At 50.1% G+C, this 23,333-nt stretch overlaps 1 protein-coding gene across 2 annotated transcripts in view; it reads right to left on the reverse strand.

Annotated features, from left to right (window-relative positions):
- LOC137654481 (uncharacterized) overlaps window positions 1–23,333 on the reverse strand; it is a 69,243-nt gene that overhangs the window by 28,270 nt on the left and 17,640 nt on the right. For both annotated transcript variants that reach the window (XM_068388145.1, XM_068388146.1), the window contains exons 3-5: window positions 12,087–12,179; window positions 11,787–11,885; window positions 10,203–10,346 (exon numbers count right to left, since the gene is read on the reverse strand). In XM_068388145.1, the coding sequence (XP_068244246.1) occupies window positions 10,203–10,346; window positions 11,787–11,885; window positions 12,087–12,179 (336 nt within the window). The remainder of the gene's footprint in view (window positions 1–10,202; window positions 10,347–11,786; window positions 11,886–12,086; window positions 12,180–23,333) is intronic.

The raw sequence follows: 23,333 nt of genomic DNA on the forward strand, positions 1-23,333 counted from the left end.
TAGCGCAGCTGAAATGACGAGCCAATAGTTTTTAACGAGGGTTAATTACCCCCGCGCTAGTTAGCGGGGGGTGGGGAAGGGTAGCTTGCTACCCCTCCCCCCTCCACACACCGGTGACTTGCTTCACTTCACTTAGAGGTAGGACTTGACTTGGGGGTCAGGGATGGCGGGCACATATGTGTAAATAGCTAAGGTTTGTATGGTTAGGAAAAATACAAATTATCTTCGAATTTGTCATTTGTTCCGTGACCGAAATACAAACCACGCTATTTACAAAGGGTGACTTACCCCTTAGGAAGGGTGGAAAGTCCCCAGCCTTACTGACTTCGGCTTGCCCGGGCCCCTGTACCTCACAGGTTCCTAGCATCGCTAGGAACGAGTGGCCTACATAAGCAGTGTGAGGAGGAGAGTGTGACTCGTCCTATGAAGTTGACCTTGAGACCTTCAGATAAGAATTCTAGGATAGGACGTTCCCCATACCACCTCGTCAGGGTATGGGAGACGCAACAGTATTAAGCTTAATACTAGGAGCACAAAGAAGCATGGGTTACCTGCAGAGGTCGAGGTCAGCTATGCGAGGACCAGGATGCTGCTTCCCCAAGAGAGGGGAGAATGAAGAAAGAAGTAAGGGTCAGACATACTCTTCAATTCACGCAGACTAAGACCGGGTAACAACGCCCTCAACCTACTGCTACTTGTCCAAAAAGGAGCCTGAGGTTAGACCAGCTGTTGTGCAGCCACCACAGGGCCGATAGAGAATGTATCGAGGCTCCTGTGGGTCACGTCTTGCAGGTAGTGGGCTGTGAAGGTCGTTTGACGCTTCCAGACCCCAGCTTGAAGTACCTGCGTCACAGAGAAGTTTCTCTTGAAGGCCAGGGATGTAGCAATACCCCTGACATCGTGGGCCCGAGGGGGACGTGACGGAGGAGGGTCAGGATTCAGGGCATGGTGGATAAACCTTCGAATCCAAGCAGAGATGGTGTTCCTGGTGACCCTCCTCTTTGTCCTGCCTGTGCTCACAAACAAAGCTCGCACATGAGGACGGACTGCAGCCGTTCTCTTCAAGTAGTACCTCAGACACCTCACTGGGCATAGTAGCAGCTGGTCTGGGTCGTTTGTTACAGAACGGAGACTCGCGATCCTGAAAGAGTCGAACCGAGGATCCGGCACTCCAGGATTCTGAGTCTTGGCCACAAACTCAGGGACGAACCTGAACGTTACCTCCCCCCATCCCCTTGAATGGGCGATGTCGTACGAGAGACCATGAAGTTCACTAACTCGCTTGGCCGAGGACAAGGCGAGTAGGAAAGCCGTCTTCCAAGACAGGTGGCGATCGGAGGCCTGGCGTAATGGCTCGAAGGGAGGTCTCTTGAGAGACCTGAGGACGCGAACCACGTTCCAAGGAGGGGGTCTCACTTCCGACTGGGGGCAGGTAAGCTCATAGCTACGTATGAGTAAAGAGAGTTCTAGCGATGAAGAAATATTCACGCCCTTCAATCTGAAGGCCAAGCTTAAGGCTGAGCGATAGCCTTTCACTGCCGAGACAGAAAGGCGCATTTCCTCTCGCAGATACACGAGGAAGTCCGCTATTGCTGGAATAGTGGCATCGAGTGGAGAGATACCCCTTCCACGACACCAACCACAAAAGACTCTCCACTTCGCTTGGTAGACTCCCTCAGAGGACCTTCGCAGGTGCCGAGACATTCTCTCCGCAACCTGTTGCGAAAAGCCTCTCTCCACGAGGAGACGCTGGATAGTCTCCAGGCGTGAAGCCGAAGCGAGGCTACGGCCCTGTGAGGGACAACGGAGTGGGGTTGTCTGAGAAGCTCGTGTCGTGGAGGAAGCTCCCTTGGGAGTTCCGTCAGGAGTTGCAGAAGGTCCGGAAACCATTCCGCGTGATGCCATAGCGGAGCTACTAGAGTCATGGAACAGTTGACCGATAGTCTGGTCCTGTTGAGCACCCTTCTCATCAGACAGAATGGTGGGAAGGCGTACACGTCGATGTTGTCCCACCGTTGCTGGAAAGCATCTTGCCAGAGTGCCTTGGGGTCCGGGACTGGTGAGCAGTATAGGGGCAGCTTGAAGTTCAAGGCTGTCGCGAACAAGTCCACCGTCGGGGAACCCCACAAAGTCAGGACTTTGTTGGCTATCTGAGGATCCAAAGACCACTCGGTACTCACTATCTGCGAAGCCCTGCTCAGACTGTCGGCGAGCACATTCCTCTTGCCAGGAATGAAGCGAGCTGATAGTGTTATCGAGTGGGTTTCGGTCCACCTCAGAGTCTCTACTGCAAGATGGGATAGCTGTTGCGAAAAAGTGCCTCCCTGCTTGTTGATATAAGCCACTACCGTGGTGTTGTCGCTCATCACCACCACGGAGTGACCCGCCAGGAACCGTTGGAACTGTTGAAGGGCCAGAAAGACGGCCTTCAATTCTAGCAGGTTGATGTGTAGGCACTTTTCTGATTCTGACCAAAGGCCTGAGGCCCTCTGGTTCAGAACGTGCGCCCCCCACCCTTCTTTTGACGCGTCCGAAAACAGAGTCAATTCCGGGGGGAGGACGAGAAGACTCACTCCCTTCCGCAGGTTCTCGTCGGCCAGCCACCACCGCAAGTCCGTCTGTTCCAGAGACCCCATTGGGATCAGAATGTCCGGGGAATCGGATCCTTGATTCCACCGGGACTTGAGCCGCCATTGAAGGGATCTCATTCTGAGGCGGCTGTTTGGAACCAGACGGGCCAGGGAGGATAGGTGGCCTAAGAGACGCAACCACGATTGGGCGGGGAGTTCTTTTCGCCTGAGGAAAGGTTCCGCCACCCTCCTCAGCCTTGCTATCTGGTCGTCTGATGGAAAGGCTTTGTGGAGATTGGTGTCTATTAGCATGCCTAGATAAACCAGTCGTTGGGACGGCTGCAGAGAGGACTTCTCGAGGTTTACCACGATCCCCAGATCCTGGCAAAGATCTAGAAGCCTGTCTCGGTACCGAAGAAGGGTCGACTCCGAGTCTGCTAGGATCAGCCAATCGTCTAGGTAACGAAGGAGACGAATGCCGTTCCTGCGCGCCCAAGTCGAAATCAGGGTGAACACTTTGGTGAACACCTGAGGAGCTGTGGAGAGACCGAAACACAGCACCTTGAACTGGTAGATCTTGTTGTCTAGGCAGAATCTCTGGTACTTCCTGGAAGACGGATGGATTGGGATCTGGAAGTACGCATCCTTTAGATCCAGTGTACAAATGAAGTTTTGTGGTCTCACCGCAAGTCTGACCGTGTCTGCTGTCTCCATGCTGAACCGGGTTTGTTTGACAAACCTGTTCAGAGCCGAGAGATCGATGACGGGTCTCCAGCCTCCAGTAGCCTTCTTTACAAGAAAGAGTCGACTGAAGAAGCCTGGAGAGCCGTCCACGACGTCCTGGAGAGCACCCTTCTCGAACATGGTCTCGACTTCGGCCTGAAGGGCCAGCCCCTTTGCCGATCCCATGGCATAGGAGCTCAACGACACTGGATTCGCTGTCAGGGGAGGTTGAGATGATGTGAACGGGACGCGATAACCTTGGCCGATCACTGAGACCGTCCAAGCATCGGCCCCGTGTTGCTGCCACCTGCGGATGCAACGCTGAAGGCATCCCCCCCACAGGTGGACACGCAGGGGGACTGCCACCCCTAGGGCTTGCGGCCGCGGCCGCCACCCCTAGGAGTCTTGCCTCCCCTGGAGGACTTACCGCCCCTCTTGACCTTGGCTGGAAAGGGCTGGGGCTTAGACACCACTTTCTTAGCTGCCGGTGCCTGTTTGGGAGCCTTACGAGGCTGTTGCTGCTGTTGTGGCGGGGCTGGAGGCTTATAGGGCCGAGTTGTAAGGGCCCTGTGGAGGAGGGAGTCCATGCTGGATTTCCTCCACCTCTCAGCCGTTCGCTCCAAGTCTTGAGGCTCAAACAGGCTCTCCCCCAGAAGGGAAGCATGTCGGAGCCTACACACATCCACGGCGGGGACCTTCGGATGGAATCTCTCGGACACAGCATCGCGACGCTTCAACACCGAGTTGGCCCACAGGGTGGTAACCTGGTGCGCCAGAAACTCGATGGAGCGGGTGCCCGAGAGCAAGAAGGTCTCTAGGGCCTTCCTATTGGTCTCCTTGGACAAGTCCTCCGATCGCAATAGGATGCCCAGAGATCCTAGCCAGAAGTCCAGCCACGAAGTGGCCTGCATGGCACACTTAGCGACCTTCTCGTGGTTAAGGATCTCCGCCGCCGAGAACGACACCTGCCGGGCAGAGAGTTTCTCCAGGGGAACTCCCTTCGCCAGCTCCTCCACAGAGTGATGGAGAGGAAGAGCGAGGTTGTGCTCACCCAGGATCTCGAAATACCTCCTCTGCTGAAGGCGAGGAGGAGGGATAAGCTTGTTCCCGGCAGTGGAACGACTGGAGGAGGCAAGAAGTGCGAGCTGAGCGTTGGCCCTAGCTCTGGCACTCTTCAGCCCCCGAGACCAGGGCAGAGCTGCACTGGTCTTAGGGGCCTTCCGAACGTCAAACACTTCATCCAGAATCGTGTCTTTGCCTTCACGGGGGGCGATGACTGGATCCGTAAGTCTGTTAAGTGTCCTTATCAGGCTTAGGACCTGCCAGAAGGCATGTTCGGACTCTTGCTGTTCTCCTCCCTGCGGGCTGGCAGCTAAGTCTCCTGCCCCAGGATTCTCTTCCTGGGGTGACACGTGGACATTCCCCTGGGTAGTCGTGGGTTCCTGACGAATCCTTGCAGAGGATTTAGGGACGGTCTTGGAATCCTTGGGTTCCCTCCTGGGAGGGATACAGGATCCCAACAACGAGGTTCGAGGGGCCCCTTCATCACGAGACGATTCTCCTGCCTGAAGCGAAGTCTCCCCCCTGGTTCCGAGGGGAAGACTACCGCCCCACTGGACTCACCTGAGGACGGAAAGGCCTCGTCCACGGGAGAAGGAGAGAGTACTCGTGCAGGAGAAGGGACCCTCGAGACCGACCTCTTGGGAACCAACTTCGCCCTAGGGGAAGTCACCACGAAGTCCACTCCTCTCTTTCTCTTCAGCGTAGGAGAGACAGCCACTGGTTTGTCACCCTGGCCAGCGAGTGCTGGTTTCATAACCCTCACTAACGCCCGTGCCAGCGGACCAAACCAAGTCTGCTGCTCCAAGGACACAGAGTCCGAAATCCTCGCTAAAGAGAAAGGGATCGGGCGATCCTTTGGAGTGGACACGACGGTACCTGCCTGAAAAGAAGGTGGGGAAGAATGCTGTACTGACCTGTCTTCATCCTGCACTACCAACCTGTGCTTGGATGGAGGTGATCCCGAGTGCCGTCTAGGAGCACGCGTCCCTGCTGCTACCACCGGCTGTGGAATTCGCCGCGAACGATGGTCGCGTGAGGGCGAATGGTCGCGCGGGAGTGCGGGCGAGCAATCGCGCGGGCGCGCAGGTGGATGATCGCGCGGGCGCACAGGCGAGCGGCCGCGCGGGCGCACAGGCGAGCGGTCGCGCGGGCGAGCGATCGAGTGGGCGCGAGGGTGGGCAGGTGAATGAACACGTGTCCGAGGCGACGAACGCAAGCGTTGGCGCGACGGCGAGGGATCGTGCTGCCGCGTAGGTGAGGAAGATCGCTGGCGATGTCGCGATGTGGTATGTCGACGCACTGGTGTGCGATGGCGAGCAGCATGCGCAGGTGAATGATCGCGTGATAGGGTGAGATGGTGATCAGCATCCGCAGGGGGGCGATCGTTCAGGGTTGTGCGATGAGGAGCAGCATGCGTAAGCGGGCGATCGTTCAGGGTTGTGCGATGGCGAGCAGCATGCGCAGGTGAATGATCGCGTGATAGGGTGCGATGGTGATCAGCATCCGCAGGAGGGCGATCGTTCAGGGTTGTGCGATGAGGAGCAGCATGCGTAAGCGGGCGATCGTTCAGGGTTGTGCGATGGCGAGCAGCATGCGCAGGTGAATGATCGCGTGATGGGGTGCGATGGTGATCAGCATCCGCAGGAGGGCGATCGTTCAGGGTTGTGCGATGAGGAGCAGCATGCGTAAGCGGGCGATCGTGCAGGGTCGTGCGATGGCGAGCAGCATGCGTAGGAGGGCGATCGTGCAATGGCGAGCGATGGCGAGCGGCATATGCAGGCGGGCGATCGCGCGATGGCGAGCTAGAAGCTGGCGAACCATGTTCCTTCAGGAGCGTTGGCGAACGTCGTAGGAGGGCGATCGTTCAGGGTTGTGCGATGAGGAGCAGCATGCGTAAGCGGGCGATCGTTCAGGGTTGTGCGATGGCGAGCAGCATGCGCAGGTGAATGATCGCGTGATAGGGTGAGATGGTGATCAGCATCCGCAGGGGGGCGATCGTTCAGGGTTGTGCGATGAGGAGCAGCATGCGTAAGCGGGCGATCGTTCAGGGTTGTGCGATGGCGAGCAGCATGCGCAGGTGAATGATCGCGTGATAGGGTGCGATGGTGATCAGCATCCGCAGGAGGGCGATCGTTCAGGGTTGTGCGATGAGGAGCAGCATGCGTAAGCGGGCGATCGTTCAGGGTTGTGCGATGGCGAGCAGCATGCGCAGGTGAATGATCGCGTGATGGGGTGCGATGGTGATCAGCATCCGCAGGAGGGCGATCGTTCAGGGTTGTGCGATGAGGAGCAGCATGCGTAAGCGGGCGATCGTGCAGGGTCGTGCGATGGCGAGCAGCATGCGTAGGAGGGCGATCGTGCAATGGCGAGCGATGGCGAGCGGCATATGCAGGCGGGCGATCGCGCGATGGCGAGCTAGAAGCTGGCGAACCATGTTCCTTCAGGAGCGTTGGCGAACGTCGGTGCGTTCGTTGTCGCTGTTGAATAGGCGATACTAAGATCGCCTGTGCGCGCTGGCAAGCAGGTGAACGCTGGCGAGGAGGTAATCGCTGGCGTGTAGGTGATCGCTGGCGAGCTGGTGATCGCTGGCGAGCAGAAGGTCGACGCGTGTCCTGTGAGAGGACAGCTGGTGCGGCGCGTTCACGAGCAGGAACGGGAAGATCGCTGGCGCGTTGGCGAACATGTGTTTCTGACACACGCGCAGCACGATGTTGCGTAGCCACAGGACCAGGCAGATGGTGAGCAGGGAGTTCAGCAGGAACTAAAGGGTGGTCAGAGACCGCAGGGCGATGGTCCTCAAATGAGCGCTGACGCTCGGAAGAGAGCTGACGAGCAGGAGAGCGCTGGCGAGGGGGGCGAACATCAGGAGAGAGCCGACGAGCAGGTGAGCGTCGGCGAGCAGGAGAGCGCTTGTGCGCTAGCCCTGCTCGCGTAAGGGAAGAATCCCTTAGCCCTGAAGGGACCGTTGCCCGTCGGGTGACGAGTTCTCCAGAAGGCGAAGATCCGGCAGGAGATGGTGAGCGGTCTGCAGAGAGGTTCAAGGAGGGCGGAGCAGTCGGTTGAGGCTGACGAGGAGAGTACCCCCCGGAGGACGAAGACCCAAAAAGGCGCCTCTTAGTCCCCCTGTAAGGAGAAGGGAGGCCCTTGTGGCGTAGTGGGCGGTGAGCCTTACGGCGGAGGCGGCTTCGGGGGAGATCGTCGGGACCATCGGTCCTCCGAAGGGGAGTCTCCGTCAAAACACTTCCCTCAGAAGGAAGCTGGGCAGCAGTCGAGACCGAAGGACTCACTTCCCCCTTCGAAGGATGCACGGAAGGAGGAGGAGAGCCTTGAGCACCATCACCAGCAACAGCACCTGCGTCGGAAGGCCCAGCCACGTCGGAGGCCTCTGTCACCACGACGTCGACAATAGACAGAGGGTCTACCTCCGCTACCACCGGCGACTGTTTAACAGCGGCCCCCAACGAGACAAGGTCAATAAGAGCGACCCTGGAGGGCAAGCCCTTAAGCCCCAGGGACGACCAAATCTGTAAAAGATCATCACTGGATAAGGCATTATTATCAATAACCTCCCCCGGAGGAGGAGGGGGAACCGCCTCGCTATGGGAGGCGACGCCCTCTCCCCCCACCGAAGGTAGGGAAACAGAACAAGGGCCTGCGCTCCCACTCGGACGACTCTCCTTAGGAGGCGGACGAGGGGGAGCTTCGGAGGAGGTTTGGGCGGCGGAAGAAGAGTCCCGAGAACCTTCCTCCTTCAAGGCTAACCCCGGAGGAGAACGGTCTCTCTTGGACTTCTTCTTACGCCGACGGCCAAACCTCTCCCACTGGGAGGCAGACCACTCCCTGCACTCACGGCACATGTTATCCTGGTCGCACCGTCGGCCCCGACATTGAGGGCAGAGGGTGTGAGGATCCGTAATAACGTCCAACATGAAAGTCCCACAAGGACGGCCGGCAACTCCAGGGCATGTACGCATAGTAAATAAAAGAAAATAACTGAAGGTCAACTTCCAACCAATCACACAAGCTGAAAAGAAAAAGCAGAAAATTAAAGGCTGTCACGAAGGCGATGAACAGACACGTCTGATCACCGCCGAGCCAAAAGTGAAGAGAAGCAAGTCACCGGTGTGTGGAGGGGGGAGGGGTAGCAAGCTACCCTTCCCCACCCCCCCGCTAACTAGCGCGGGGGTAATTAACCCTCGTTAAAAACTATTGGCTCGTCATTTCAGCTGCGCTAAAAGTAATACCCTTTGTAAATAGCGTGGTTTGTATTTCGGTTACGGAACAACTAAAATTTGTCATAGGCTTAATTCTTCTCTTATTCTATTCATCTAATATGTTGCATATTGGCTTTGCTGAAAAATAAAAGGATGATATTTACATACTGCAAATACATATAAAATCACTTCTTTCAAAATCAGACCTTCTACTACATAATAATGATGACAATACTTGAGTTACACAGAAGGTGGCCGAGTCTGTATACATATTTTCTATTTTAGTAAGTTATTATTAGTTATTATTTACTCATTAACTACGTATACACCGTATTTACTAAATTTCACTTAAATATTCAATTGTTACATACAGTACAGTAATTCATTTACATGTCAACCAGTATTTATATTATAAAGAATGAAGCATTCTAATCCCTGAATTTTTAGGTTATTTGAGCATTAACAGAACTTCACTTCTGCTGCCACCTGTTGTATCATTTCAAGGTATTAAATCAGGTCTTGTAATGGATGGGAAATAATTTGTAAATAATAGTATGCACATCCAGCCTCTGAATTGTAGTCAACCTCTATTTTGCTTTGACCTCCTCTATCAGTTGGTGGACATGAAAAGCTAAGTTGTTATGATCAAATGTGGCAGGGATGATTTCAATGTTGTGAACTGTAAGTTCTAACCCTCAAACACCTTAGTCCAGATCCAAATATATTCTTGATATGTATTCTTGACTTTAGCACATTTCCATATGCAATGCTTAATATTCTGTTGACTCAAAAGGTGTAATATTTCCTATTTCTTGTTTCTTTCAGCTTCAACTATGACTTCACGCATTTATTATGATAATAATATATATATATATATCATCCGTGGTAATATTATAAAGAAATTAAATGTAATATTCCCTACTGCTTGTTTCTTCTAACTCTATTACTTCATGCATTTACTATGACAATATTGTGTACCACCCAATCCCATAATAATAGTCTAAAGAAATCACTCTCATACTACAGTTCAACCTCTCACAATTACTGATATACAGTACTACGTAGAAATAAAAAAAAAATCAATACTGTACTGTACTCTATATCTCTATAGATTAAAATCATTACTGTACTAAACAGAAAAACAATTCTATAAAAGCCTAGAATCAAACTATACTGTACAAATATAAGATAAAATGGTAACTGGTTATTGATACTAGATACTCTGTAAAAATGACACTATCAGGTCTAAACATAATCATTGCTGTTCTAGAATGAAACAACCAATCGTTAATAGTTCAGTACAATACTTGAACCTATAAAATACTGAGAGAACTTGTGACTTTTTTTTCAAAATACAGTGCACAAAAACAAATACCTAGCACTATATATTTAAAGTAATCAATCACGGGAGCATTCATCTGATATGTAATACATGCTAAAGTATTTATCAACTTAACACAAGATGAGAACAACCATACCTACCAGGCTATATGAACTTAAAGTCTTCAAAATATGATAACTGAAACTTACACATTTCATGACCACTTTCCTTTATTTAAAGATATTAATATAATGGAAATGTTTATAAATTACTAAAATGATTCAAATCAAGTTTCTTTGTAAAGCTTCATACCTGTTGCGTATAGCGATGATCTTTAACTCGACGGCCTTTAACAATTGTTGTAGCAGTTCCTGTTTCACCGTTTGTTGTCACCAAGCCCCCTACACTTCCTCCCACATCAATTGAAGTTTTGTCATCCAAGTCAGGAGGTAAGTCCTTTGAAAAAATAAAACCTGAGCATCATCCTCAGTTCTCTCTATACAGTATTGCCCTTTCTCTTCATGTATACAATATTGTCTCTATACAGTATTGCCCTTTCTCTTCATGTATACAATAGATAATCTTCATATTCAAATTGAAGGTAATGCCAGGGCAAAAACTATTATACCACAATGCCAATTAAAATATTAGACAAACTGTACTTACTAATATTTTGGTACTTCTATTTAATAAATTTCTTCACTTTGTCTATCTAAAAATAATTTTTGTGAAAAAAAAACCAGCTTGAAATTGTAATATAAAAATTTAATAAATCTAACTTCACATATTCTAATCCTGAAAGAGTTATCAAAAGGATTTTGGCCTTCCCAGAGAGAAGAGTAATTTTTGGTGTCACAGCACATTACAATTAGTTATATGACTACTATAAATACTGTACTAAAACTCAGTTGTTTACCTTTATAAAACTGAAAGTGAGTTTCTTTGAAAGTCACTTGGTGCCATTAAATTATCAAAAATTAAAAAAAAAGAAGGCTACAGTGTGACTAAGTATCTGCAAAAGATGGTAAGAGTGTCAAGGAAATCTATAAAGAAGGTCAACAATTTGTGAATACTTTTCTCCCTGCACTATCGGCAAGGAATGGGTTCCTAAATTTATGTATGACCCGCATAAAAACTTTCCAAATCACCAACCACCAAAAATAAGGATTGCCAATCACTGTGGGAGTTTAAAAAGTAGATAATCGACAGTCTTAACAGAGAGCCAGTGCCACTGGCATGCCACTGGCATCAGTAATGGCTATATGAACACTGCCTTGAGAATGAGCAAGTAGTCTGCAAGATGGGTACCATAAAATTTTACACCAGAACAGAAGCTGACCAACAACTTCCAGGCTACAGTAGATTAATACCCTATGATGAGACATGGATTCACCATCCTAAAGTGAAATGTGGATTTACCACATTAGAAACAGAATTATAGATTCAAAACAAGCAATGGGGACACCATAGTTCTCATCCCCACAAAGATTGAAAAATTAAGGAAGTGGTCTCTGTCACTAAGATGCTGGCTGTTTGTGGACTTCTGAGTACTCTGTGATAGATACAATTAGGCTTCAAGGCAAAATTTAAACTTTACAGTGATACATATATGAAATGTAGCCACTAAAAAAGAGCAATCAAAATTTAATGCATATGAAATAACTAGGCTCCTGTCCTCAAAGCACTAAAGAGTGCTTGGAGTGGCCCAAGTATGCTCTGAATTGTTGCTCCATGCCTGCCACCATTTGAATTCTGTCTCTTAAAATAAGTCCCACCTGCATGATCACCATTTTGGGAATAGTAATAAATCCATTCATACTGTGATGGAGTAATTGTAACCCTGAATACAACCTACTTTTAAAGTCAAGTATCAAAAACTATTTCAGAATCACTTACATCCAAATCACTGTCATCGGCATTATCTTCAAGGCCTTTGATGCGCAAATATCGAGCACCTCGTATAAATGACTGTAATCTGTCTTGACTAACACAGACCTGAAACAGAAAATTGAATTAAATTTACAAGATTAGTACTAATGAAATATGTAACACTTTTAGTATGTCAACTCCACAACTACTGCTCTTTTGTTAAACAAAAATTAGTGGCTATTTTACATCTCCTATAATACTTCTACTTTACTATACAGTATTTTGCAAGAGAATACAATGAAATTAAAAGAAATTAAATCAATATACCTGACCAGTGTACATGAAGTCAATCATAGCCTTCAACTCGGGATAGCGTATTTCCATTGGCAGTAATACTATTGGATGTTTAGATGGATGATCCTGAAACAAAAAAATAAAATTACTATTGAATTTAGAATATAAAATAGAAAATTACAAATTCGTAGATAATTTGTATTTTTCCTAACCATACAAACCTTAGCTATTTAAATAGGGTATTACTTTTGGCGTAACTGAAGTGACGAGCCATTAAATTCTAACGAGGGTTTACTACCCCCTCGCTAGTTAGCGAGGGGGTAGGGGAGGAGTAGCTAGTTACCCCTCCCTCCTCACACACCGGTGAACTAGTTCACTTTGCTTAGAGGTAGGACTTATCCCGGGGGACAGGGCTGGCGGGCAAGTTTGATTAAATAGCTAAGGATTGTATGGTTAGGAAATATAAAATTATCTACGAATTTGTCATTTGTTCCGTAACCAAAATACAAACCACGCTATTTAAATAGGGTGACTTAACCCTTAGGAAGGGTGGTAAATCCCAGCCGTACTGGCTTTGGCTTTTGCCCGGGGACTCAGTATCTGAGTAAGTAGAACTCAAGATAAGGAGTCCCTGCACCTCGCAAGTACCTTGCTCTGCAAGGATCGCGGCCTATGTAAGCTTGTGTGTGAAGGAATGAAGTGTGACTCGTCCTAGGAAGTTGACCTGGAGTCCTTTAGAGGGAATTCTAGGTTAGGACGTTCCCAATACCACCTCGTAAGGGTATGGGGGACGCGACAGTATTATCTTAATACTAGGAACACAAGGAAGCATGTTTTACCTGCAGTGGTTTGAGGTCAGCTGTGCAGAGAACTCAGGATGCTGCTTTCCCCAAGAGAGGGGAGGATGAAGAAAAGAATAAGGGCCAGGCCTACCTTTTCATTCATGCAGACTAAAACCAGGTAACAATGCCCTCAACCTTCTGCTACTTGTCCATTAAGGAGCCTGAGGTTTAGACCAGCTGTTGTGCAGCCACCACAGGGCCGATAGAGAAAGTATCGAGCCTCCTGTGGGTCACGTCTTGCAGGTAGTGGGCTGTGAAGGTCGTTTGACGCTTCCAAACCCCTGCTTGTAGAACCTGCGTCACTGAGTAGTTTTTCTTGAACGCCAGGGACGTAGCGATGCCTCTGACATCATGTGCTCTAGGGCGACGTGACGGAGGAGGGTCTGGATTCAGGGAATGGTGGATGACCCTGCGAATCAATGCTGAGATAGTATTCTTAGTAACCCTCCTCTTCGTCCTTCCTGTGCTCACAAACAATGCTTGCACTCGAGGACGAACTGCAGCTGGGCACAGTAGGAGATGGTCTGGGTCATCTGTTACAGAATGGAGACTCGAGATCTGGAAGGAGTCGAACCGAGGGTCCGGCACTCCTGGATTTTGAGTCTTAGATACAAACTCAGGGACGAACCTGAACGTTACCTCCCCCCATCCCCTTGAATGGGCGATGTCATACGAGAGACCATGAAGTTCGCTGACTCGCTTGGCCGAGGCCAAAGCAAGTAGGAACACCGTCTTCCAAGTCAGGTGGCGATCAGAAGCCTGGCGTAATGGTTCGAACGGAGGTCTCTCAAGAGCCCTGAGGACTCGAACCACGTTCCATGGAGGAGGTCTCACTTCCGACTGAGGGCAGGTGAGTTCATAAGTTCGTATGAGTAAAAAAAGTTCTAGCGAGGAGGAAATGTCCATTCCTTTTAGCCTGAAGGCAAGACTTAAGGCTGTGCGATAGCCTTTCACAGCCAAGACTGAAAGGCGCATTTCTTCCTGCAAATACACAAGAAACTCCGCTATTGCTGGAATAGTGGCATCGAGGGGAGAGATACCCCTTCCACGACACCAACCACAGAAGGTTCTCCACTTAGCCTGGTAGACTCCTGCGGATGACTTTCGCAGGTGTCGAGACATCCTTTCCGCAACTTCTTGCGAAAAACCTCTCTCTGTGAGGAGATGCTGGATAGTCTCCAGGCGTGAAGCCGTAGCGATGCTACGGCTTTGTGGAAGATGTTGGCGTGTGGTTGCTTGAGTAGCTCGTGTCGAGGAGGGAGTTCTCTCGGGAGTTCCGTCAGGAGCTGCAGAAGGTCCGGGAACCACTCTGCGTGATGCCATAGCGGAGCTATTAAGGTCATTGACAGGTTGACCGATATTCTGGTCTTGTTGAGCACCCTCCTCATCAGACAGAACAGGGGAAAGGAGTAAACGTCGATGTTGTCCCACCGTTGTTGGAAGGCATCTTGCCAGAGTACCTTGGGGTCCGGGACTGGGGAGCAGTACAGCGGCAGCTTGAAATTCAAGGCTGTCGTGAACAGATCCACCGTCGGGGAACCCCATAAAGTTAGGACTTTGTTGGCTACTAGAGGATCCAAAGACCACTCGGTACTCACTATCTGCGATGCTCTGCTCAGACTGTTGGCGAGCACATTCCTTTTGCCCGGAATGAAGCAAGCCCATAGTGGAATCAAGTGGACTTCGGTCCATCTCAGTATCTCTGCTGCAAGATGGGATAGCTGATGTGAAAAGGTACCTCCCTGCTTGTTGATGTAAGCCACTACCGTGATGTTGTCGCTCATCATCACCACGGAGTGACCCGCCAGGTACGGTTGGAACTGTTGAAGAGCCAGATAGACGGCCTTTATCTCTAGCAGGTTTATGTGGAGGCACTTTTCTGATTCTGACCATAGGCTTGAGGTCCTGTGGTTCAGAACGTGGGCCCCCCACCCTTCTTTTGAGGCGTCTGAGAACAGCATCAAATCCGGGGGGAGGACGAGAAGATCCACTCCCTTTCGGAGGTTCTCGTCTGACACCCACCATTGAAGGTCCGTCCGTTCCACAGAACCCATAGGGACCAAAATGTCCGGGGAATCGTGACCTTGATTCCACCGAGACTTGAGGCCCCATTGCAGGGATCTCATCCTGAGGCGCCCATTTGGAACTAGACGGGCCAGAGAGGAAAGGTGACCGAGGAGACGTAACCACGATTGGGCTGGGAGTTCTTCTCGTCTGAGGAAAGGATCTGCGACCCTCCTCAGCCTTGCTATCCTGTAGTCTGATGGAAAGGCTTTGTGGAGATTGGTGTCCAAGATCATGCCGAGATATACCAGTCGTTGAGATGGAAGCAGAGAAGACTTCTCGAGATTTACCATGATCCCTAGATCTTGGCAAAGTCCCAGAAGCTTGTCTCGGTGTCGAAGAAGGGTCAACTCCGAGTCTGCCAGGATCAGCCAGTCGTCCAGATAACGAAGTAGACGAATGCCGATCCTGTGTGCCCACGAAGAGATCAGGGTGAACACTCTGGTGAACACCTGAGGTGCTGAGGAGAGACCGAAACACAGCACCTGGAACTGGTAGATCTTGTTGTCTAGGCTGAATCTTAAGTACAGTGATACCTCGGTACTCGACCATAATCCGTTCGAGATCCGTGTTCGACCTCCGATTTGTTCGAGTACCGAATTTTTTTCCCCATAAGAAATAATGGTATATATTCTATTCCGTTCCCAAGCACTCGAACAGGCCCAAAATATTAATAAAACGTGTACCTAAACAACAATAATTATCTAAATGTGTATGAAATTGGTCAGAAAATCCTATAAAACAATTTTAAACCATTTACTGTACTAAAATAAAACAATTTTAAACCATTTTCTGTACTGTAGTGAACATACCTTTGAGCAGCGGTTCGATGGCATACAGGGATGGATGTGGAGAGGATGGAAGGGGGAGGTTACTGCTTGGAAGGAGAGTCCCCTTCCATGATGTGGCGGGGTAGTTCTCCTTCAGGAGTTATTTCTCTCTCCAATGAAAGGGTGGGCAGATCTATTTCAGGGGTTTCTTCTCTTCTTTGTCTCTTCTTTGGAGGAGAAACAGGCTTTGATGTAGCAGCTTTCTTTTCTTTTGTGAAAAACTGGTCTATTGTTAATTGTTTCTTCCTCCTCTGCAGTATTTTTCGAAAATGATACATGACACTATCATTAAACATATGCACTGCCCGGTTTGCTACTGCAATTTCTGGGTGGTATTTTTCAGCAAAAGCCTGCACATCTGCCCACTTGGAACAAATTTCATTGATGAGAGAACTTGGAACATCCTCCCTTACCTCATCCTCTTCTGAAGATTCCTGCTCCACAATCAGATCCTGCTGCTGTTGTTGTTGCAGGTGCAACAATTCCTCCACAGTCAACTCGGTAGAATGGCTTTCTACAAGCTCATCAATATCATCCTTGTCGACCTCAAGCCCCAAACTCCTGCCCATGACAACAATTTCCTCAACGACATCAGTGTCATCAGAAATTACAGGGGTAGCAGTGCTTGGACCCGCCTCTGGTTGGAAACCTTCAAACTCCCTCTCTGTGACACATGATGGCCACAGCTTACGCCAGGCAGAGTTCAATGTCCTATAGGTCACACCTCGCCAAGCTTGGTCAATCATGTTAACAGAGTTGAGGATGCTGAAGTGTTCCTTCCAGAATTCCTTTAGGGTCAACTTCGTGTCACTGGTCACTTCAAAACACTTTCTGAAAAGGGCCTTGGTATAGAGTTTTTTGAAGTTTGAAATGACCTGTTGGTCCATGGGCTGGAGTATGGGAGTAGTATTGGGGGGCAAGAATTTGATTTTGATAAAGCTGTATTCTTCTTTCAAGTCATCCTCGAGACCTGGAGGATGTGCAGGAGCATTGTCCATAACCAGAAGACATTTCATTGGCAAGCTCTTTTCAATGAGGTAAGCCTTAACCTGGGGGGCAAACACTTCGTTTATCCACTCAGTAAAGAATTGTCTTGTGACCCAAGATTTAGTGTTCGAGCGCCACATAACTGGTAGAGCACTTTTACAAATATTATTTCGTTTGAACACCCGGGGGTTGTCCGAGTGGTACACTAACAAGGGTTTGATCTTGCAATCGCCACTTGCATTTGCACACAGCAACAATGTTAGCCTATCTTTCATTGGCTTGTGACCTGGCATCTTCGTCTCGTCCTTGGTAATGTACGTATTGGCTGGCATTTTCTTCCAAAATAACCCAGTCTCATCACAATTAAAGACTTGTTGTGCGATCAAATTTTGTTCATTTATGTACCGATCGAATTCCCCCACGTATTTATCGGCTGCAATTTGATCCGAACTAGCTGCCTCCCCATGCCTAGTAACACGATGAATACCTGTTCTATTACGAAACTTTTCAAACCAACCCCTGCTCGCTTTAAATGTAAATGAATCACTTTCACTGGTACTCGGACTTTTCTTCACTAATTCTTCATAGATATGCAACGCTTTTTCACAAATGAACGCTTCACTAACACTTTCCCCGGCCAACTGTTTTTCTTTAATAAATATTAAAAGCAACTTTTCCATCTCCTCAATCACTTGTGGCCTTTGCTTAGTTACCGCCGTAACTCCCGTTGCAACATTCGCCTTCTTAATCATTTCTTTATGCTTTAAAAACGTAGAAATGGTCGACTTCGCCATTCCGTATTCTACCGCTAAATCGGACACTCGTACACCATTCTCATATTTCGCTATAATTTCCTTCTTCAACTCGATCGTTGTTCGCACTGTTTTCCTCTTCTCCTTCCCCTTAACACTCATTACTTTCTTGGGACTCATTATGAAAGCTAAAAAAGCAATTAAAAGCACTGAAAATCACTAAATCACAACGAATGCTGATCGCGCGTTGTCTGAGTGACGCTCTCGAGAGAACTGATGCTTCCCGAACAAGCGAGAGTGGCCGAGATGGCGCGATCATCACAAAGCCCATGCGGTCGTCACGTGTTCGGCTGGTCGAGTACCGAATTTTTGGTCGAGCACCGCAGCAAAAATTTCTCGAAAATTTTGGTCGAACTCCGAATTGTTCGAGTATAGAGTCGTTCGACTACCGAGGTATCACTGTACTTCCTTGAAGACGGATGGATTGGGATCTGGAAGTACGCGTCCTTCAGATCCAGTGTACACATGAAGTCTTGTGGTCTCACTGCAAGTCTGACCGTGTCTGCTGTCTCCATGCTGAACAGAGTTTGTTTGACAAACCTGTTCAGAGCTGAGAGGTCGATGACTGGTCTCCAGCCTCCAGACGCCTTCTTTACAAGAAAGAGTCGACTGAAGAAGCCTGGGGACCCGTCGACGACCTCTTGGAGAGCATCCTTCTTTAACATGGTCTCGACTTCTGCCCGTAGGGCTAGCCCCTTTGCCGATCCCATGACATAGGAGCTCAACGACACTGGATTCGCTGTCAGGGGAGGAAGAGATGTTATGAACGGGATGCGATACCCTTGACTGATTACAGAAACCGTCCAGGAATCGGCCCCGAGTTGCTGCCACCTGGTTGCGCAACTTTGTAGGCATCCTCCCACTGGTGGGCATGCAGGGGGATTGCCAATCCTAGTGTTTGCGGCCTCGGCCGCTACCCCTAAGATTCTTGCCTCTCCTGTCTTTGACAGGAAAGGTCTGCTGTTTGGACACCGATGTCTTCGCTGCCGCTGCCGGTTTCGTCGTCTTGGACTGGCGAGGTTGTTGTTAAGGTCCTGGAGGTTTGAAGGGCTTCGATGTGAGAGCCCTTTGAAGGAGAGAATCCTGATTGGATTTCCTCCACCTCTCAGCCGCCTGTTCCACATCCTTGGGCTCAAACAGGCTCTTTCCCATAAGGGAAGAGTGTCTGAGCTTGCTGACTTCGACGGTTGAGACCTTCGAATGGAACCTCTCGACCACCGCATCACGTTGTTTCAAGATCGAATTGGCCCACAAGTTCGAGACTTGGTGGGCCAGAAACTCAATGGTGCGGGTGCCCGAGAGGAGGAAGGTCTCCAGGGCCTTCCTAGTGCTTTCCTTGGACAGATCCTCGGATTGCAAAAGGATGCCCAGAGACCCCAACCAGACATCCAGCCACGAAGTAGCCTGCATGGCACACTTCGCGACCTTCTCCTGGTTTAGGATCTCTGTCGCTGAGAAAGTCACTTGCCGGCTAGAGAGTCTATCAAGAGGAACTCCCTTAGTAAGCTCTTCCACAGAGTGGTGCAACGGAAGAGCTAAACAAGGCTCCTTCATAATCTCAAAATACCTCCTCTGGTGGACACGAGGAGGTGGGAGGAGCTTGTTGCCAGCAGTGGAATGGCTGGAGAAGGCGAGCTCGGAGAGCTAGCCCTCAACCTTATCTCTGGCACTCTTGACCCCTTGGGACCAGGGCAGAGCCGCACTGGCCTTAGTGAGTTTCTGAGTGCCAAAGACTCGGTTCAGGACCGTGTCCTTGCCCTCACGAGGGGGAATCTCCGGGTCCGGAAACTTGTTGAGATTCCTCATTAGAGTCAAGACCTGCCAGAAGGCATGCTCTGACTTGCTGCTCTCCTCCTGGAGAATCGGCAGCGAAGTCTCCCGTCCCCAAAGGCTCTTCTTGGGGGGACACGTGGACGTTCTCCGCGGGTCTCGTTGGCTCTGGTCGAATCCTGAAAGAAGACTTTGGGATGGTCTTCGAGTCCTTCGGTTCTCTCCTAGGAGGGATACAGGACTCCAGCAACGAAGTCTGAGGGCTCTTCTCCGCCCCAACACGGGACGATTCTCCTGCTCGAGGTGGGGTTGCTCCCATTGGTGCGGTGGGAGAGAGCCTCACCTCGGAAGACTCCCCTGAGGACGGAAAAACCTCGTCCACAGGGGATGGAGAAAACGTCTGCGGGGGGAAGGTGCCTTCCTGACGGACTTCTTGGGAGCCAGCTTGACCCGAGGAAAAGTCACCACAATCTCTACTCCTCTCTTCCTCTTCAAAGGGGTCGGAGCTGCCCTTGGTTTGGGGCCCAAAATCAGAGAAGGCAGGCTTAACAGCCTGGACGACAGCTCTGATAAGGGACTCAAACCATGGCTGCTTACTGACAGATGCAGTGTCAGAGACTCCCTCTGGAGGGAAGGGAATCGGGCGATCCTTTGGAGTAGAGACTACATGGCCTGCCTGGAAAGAAAGGGAAGCAGATGGGTGCCTGGACCTATCTGACGATCTCCCCTCCTGCGAGGGCGCTGATTTGCGCTTGCGGGGTGTGTGTGTGTGTGTGTGTGAAGACGACCTAGCTGCTCTCGTTCCTGACGACTCGTTCGGTAGCTCGCGTTGCGAAACCCGGTGGGAATCGCGCTTGGGCTCGTGCGAGGGGGGAAGTGAAGACGTCCTAGCTGCTCTCGTTCCTGACGACTCGTTCGGTAGCTCGCGTTGTGAAACCCGGTGGGAATCGCGCTTGGGCTCGAGCGAGGGAATAATCCTAGGTTCGCGCACGTGCGCGTGCGTGCAGGCGCGTGGAGATGAAGGCGCGGGAGCGCGCAGGCGAGGCGCACGTGGGCGAGCAGGGCGTGCGACTGCGCACAGGTGACGGTGCGCATGGGCGCGTAGGTGAACTACGGCGAGCAGGCTCGTGGGCGCGATTGCGTGCTGGGGAGTGATGGCGCGCAGGAGATCGATGGCGCGCAGGGGGGCGGTCTGGCGAAGACAGAGGGCGCGCAGAAGGACCAGCAAGCGTGGAAGCGCGAGGAGGAAACTGCTCGTGGGCGCAGTAACTCGTAAGCCTCTGGAGGGCGTACGGTAGGAACTGGAACCTGTGCGCGCGATGGTGCGCAAGCGAGGGCTGACGGGTGGGCGAGTTCCGAGGGCGTGCAGGAGATCGCTGACGTGAAGGCGAGGGCCGAGTCTTCTTTCTTGTGCTTAGATCCGGAGATCGAGGGCGCGCAGGTGCGCGTTGGCGATCAGGAGGGGAGCGCTAGCGAGCTGGATCGTGGGCGCACAACAGGATCAGGGCGTGCAGCTGTACGCTGGCGAGTAAGAGATTGCTGGCGTGCAGGAGAGCGCTGGCGTGCAGGTGAGCACTGACGAGCAGGAGATCAGTGAGAGGCCAGTCATACGCATATTCATACTAGATTTACAACCGGATAGCATCTGCCCCCAACTGACTGCTATTTGTTCTACAAAGGAGCATAGGTGTCACTGACCCTGTTTTGTGCAGGTCACAGTCAGAGGGCTGACTAAGAGGTTTGTAAGGTACTCCTTTCAGGGATTGCAGTACATGTACTACATTCCAAGGGGGCGGTCTGACTTCTGACTGTGGGCACGTGACCTCAAAACTTTGTATGTGGAGAGACAATTTCAGCAGGGAGGAAATGTTAATACCATTCTGTCTAGAGGCAAGGCTTAAGGATGAGCGATAGCCTTTTACTGCCGACACTGAGCAGAGTTTTTCTGCCCGAGGTCCAACAAAAACTCAGCTATCACTGGGATGGTGGCACTGAGAGTGAGCGATACCCTTCCATGACACCAACCACAGAATATAGACCACTTCGCCTGGTAGACAACAGAAGAAGACTCTCGGAGGTATCTTGCCACCCTTCTTGCAACTGGTTGCGAAAAACCTTGCACCACAAGGTGTTGCTGCAACGAAGCTACTGCTCTGTGGAATATTTCCACATCTGAATGTCTGAGTAGATCAAGATGTGGAGGGAGCTCTCTCGGTGCTTCTGTAAGTAGATGTAGAAGGTCCGGAAACAATTCTGCATATTGCCACGTTGGAGCGATTAAGTCATCGACAGATCTTGCGATGCCCTTACTTTGTTCAGAAGCCTCCTTACTAGGCAGAAGGGGGGGGGGACTTATAGACGTCCAAGTTGTTCCACAGGTGTTGGAAGGCATCTTGGCAATACGTCTGGGGATTTGGTACTAGGGAGCAGTACACTGGAAGTTTCTGGTTAGGTAACATCGCAAATAGGTCTATTGTTGGTGAACTCCACAAAGTCAAGACTTTCTTGGCTATCTAACGATACAAAGACCACTCGGAGCCAACCATCTGAGTCCTCCTTCTCAGTTTATTCGCTAAAATTTTTCCTTTGCCAGGAATGAATCGGGCTGAGATGGCTACCGAGTTGTCTTCCGTCCACCTGATTATTTCCACAGGAGAGAGAAAAGGGGATATGAAAGAGTACCTCCTTGCTTGTTTACATAAGCCACCACCGTGGTGGTGGTGTCGCTCATATGCACTACAGTTTCCTGGAAATGCATTGAGTGCTAGGAAGGCTGCTCTCATCTCTAGAAGCTTTATGTGGCAGTGTTGCTCGGCTTTGGACCAAAGTCCGGAGGTTGTGCGCTGCAATACATGCCCCCCCCTTTCTTTTAATGCAATCGTAAAGATCATCAATCCCAGGAGAGGAGAGATGGTCTACTCTCCTGAGTAGATTGGTATCTGATACCCACCACTTCAGGTCTCTCTTCTGTTCCAACCCTATTGGGACCAGGTTTGGAGGATCCCTGCGCCGAGACCGGAGGGTCTTAAACTACTGTTGGGTACCAGAGCCTCCATAGAGACAAGGTGTACTAGGAACTTCTGCCATAGATGTGCTGGCAGTTCGTCTTGCGTCAGAAACGGGCTTTCTGCTCGTTTCATTCTCTCCAATCTTGCTAAGGATGGAAAGACTGCTTAGATTTGTATAGATGTTCATCCCTAAGTATACCAGATTTTGAGTTAGGTGAAGGTAAGACTTCTCAATATTCACCATGACTCCCAGATCTTGGCAAATCTCAAGATTCCATCAAGTCTGCTAAAAGCAACCAGTCGTCTAGGTATTCCATTCTTGTGAGCTCAAGTTGACACTAGAGAAAACACTAGAGTGAAAACCTCAGGTTGAGGTGCTGTGAACAAGCAGAAACACAGCACCTTGAACTGATATATCCTGTTGTTGAGGAAGAATCTTAGGTACTTTCTTGAGGACGGATGAATGGGGATCTGGAAATACGCATCTTTTGAGATCTAACGTTACCATGAAGTCATTTAGTCTGACAGCCTTTCTGATCGTCTCCATCTTGAACGGAGTCTGTTGAACAAACTTGTTCAGAGCCGAGAGGTCTAGGACTGGTCTTGAGCCTCCAGATGCCTTTTCTACACACACACACACACAAAAAGAAAATTTAAAAAAAAAAAAAAAAAGGCAACTATAGAAGCCTGGGGACTTGTTACGGACCTCTTAGAGAGCGTTCTTCTCCTCCCGCGTAGGAAGTCATGTTCGATGGATGCGAAGTTAGAGGAGGAAGAGAGTGAGTGAATGGGACATGGTATCCTCCCCAGAGAACAATGACCAACCAAGGTTCAGCCCCGTGGAGCATCCACTCTGTACTCATCCTCCCACCAGTGGACTGATTGGAGGAATGACTGCCTAGAGGATACACCCAAATTGTCCTCTCCTTGCTCTCTTACCTCTCCTGGGTCCTCTGAGCAAAAAAAA

The sequence above is a fragment of the Palaemon carinicauda genome, chromosome 15, assembly GCF_036898095.1.
Source record: "Palaemon carinicauda isolate YSFRI2023 chromosome 15, ASM3689809v2, whole genome shotgun sequence".
NCBI lineage: Eukaryota > Metazoa > Arthropoda > Malacostraca > Decapoda > Palaemonidae > Palaemon > Palaemon carinicauda.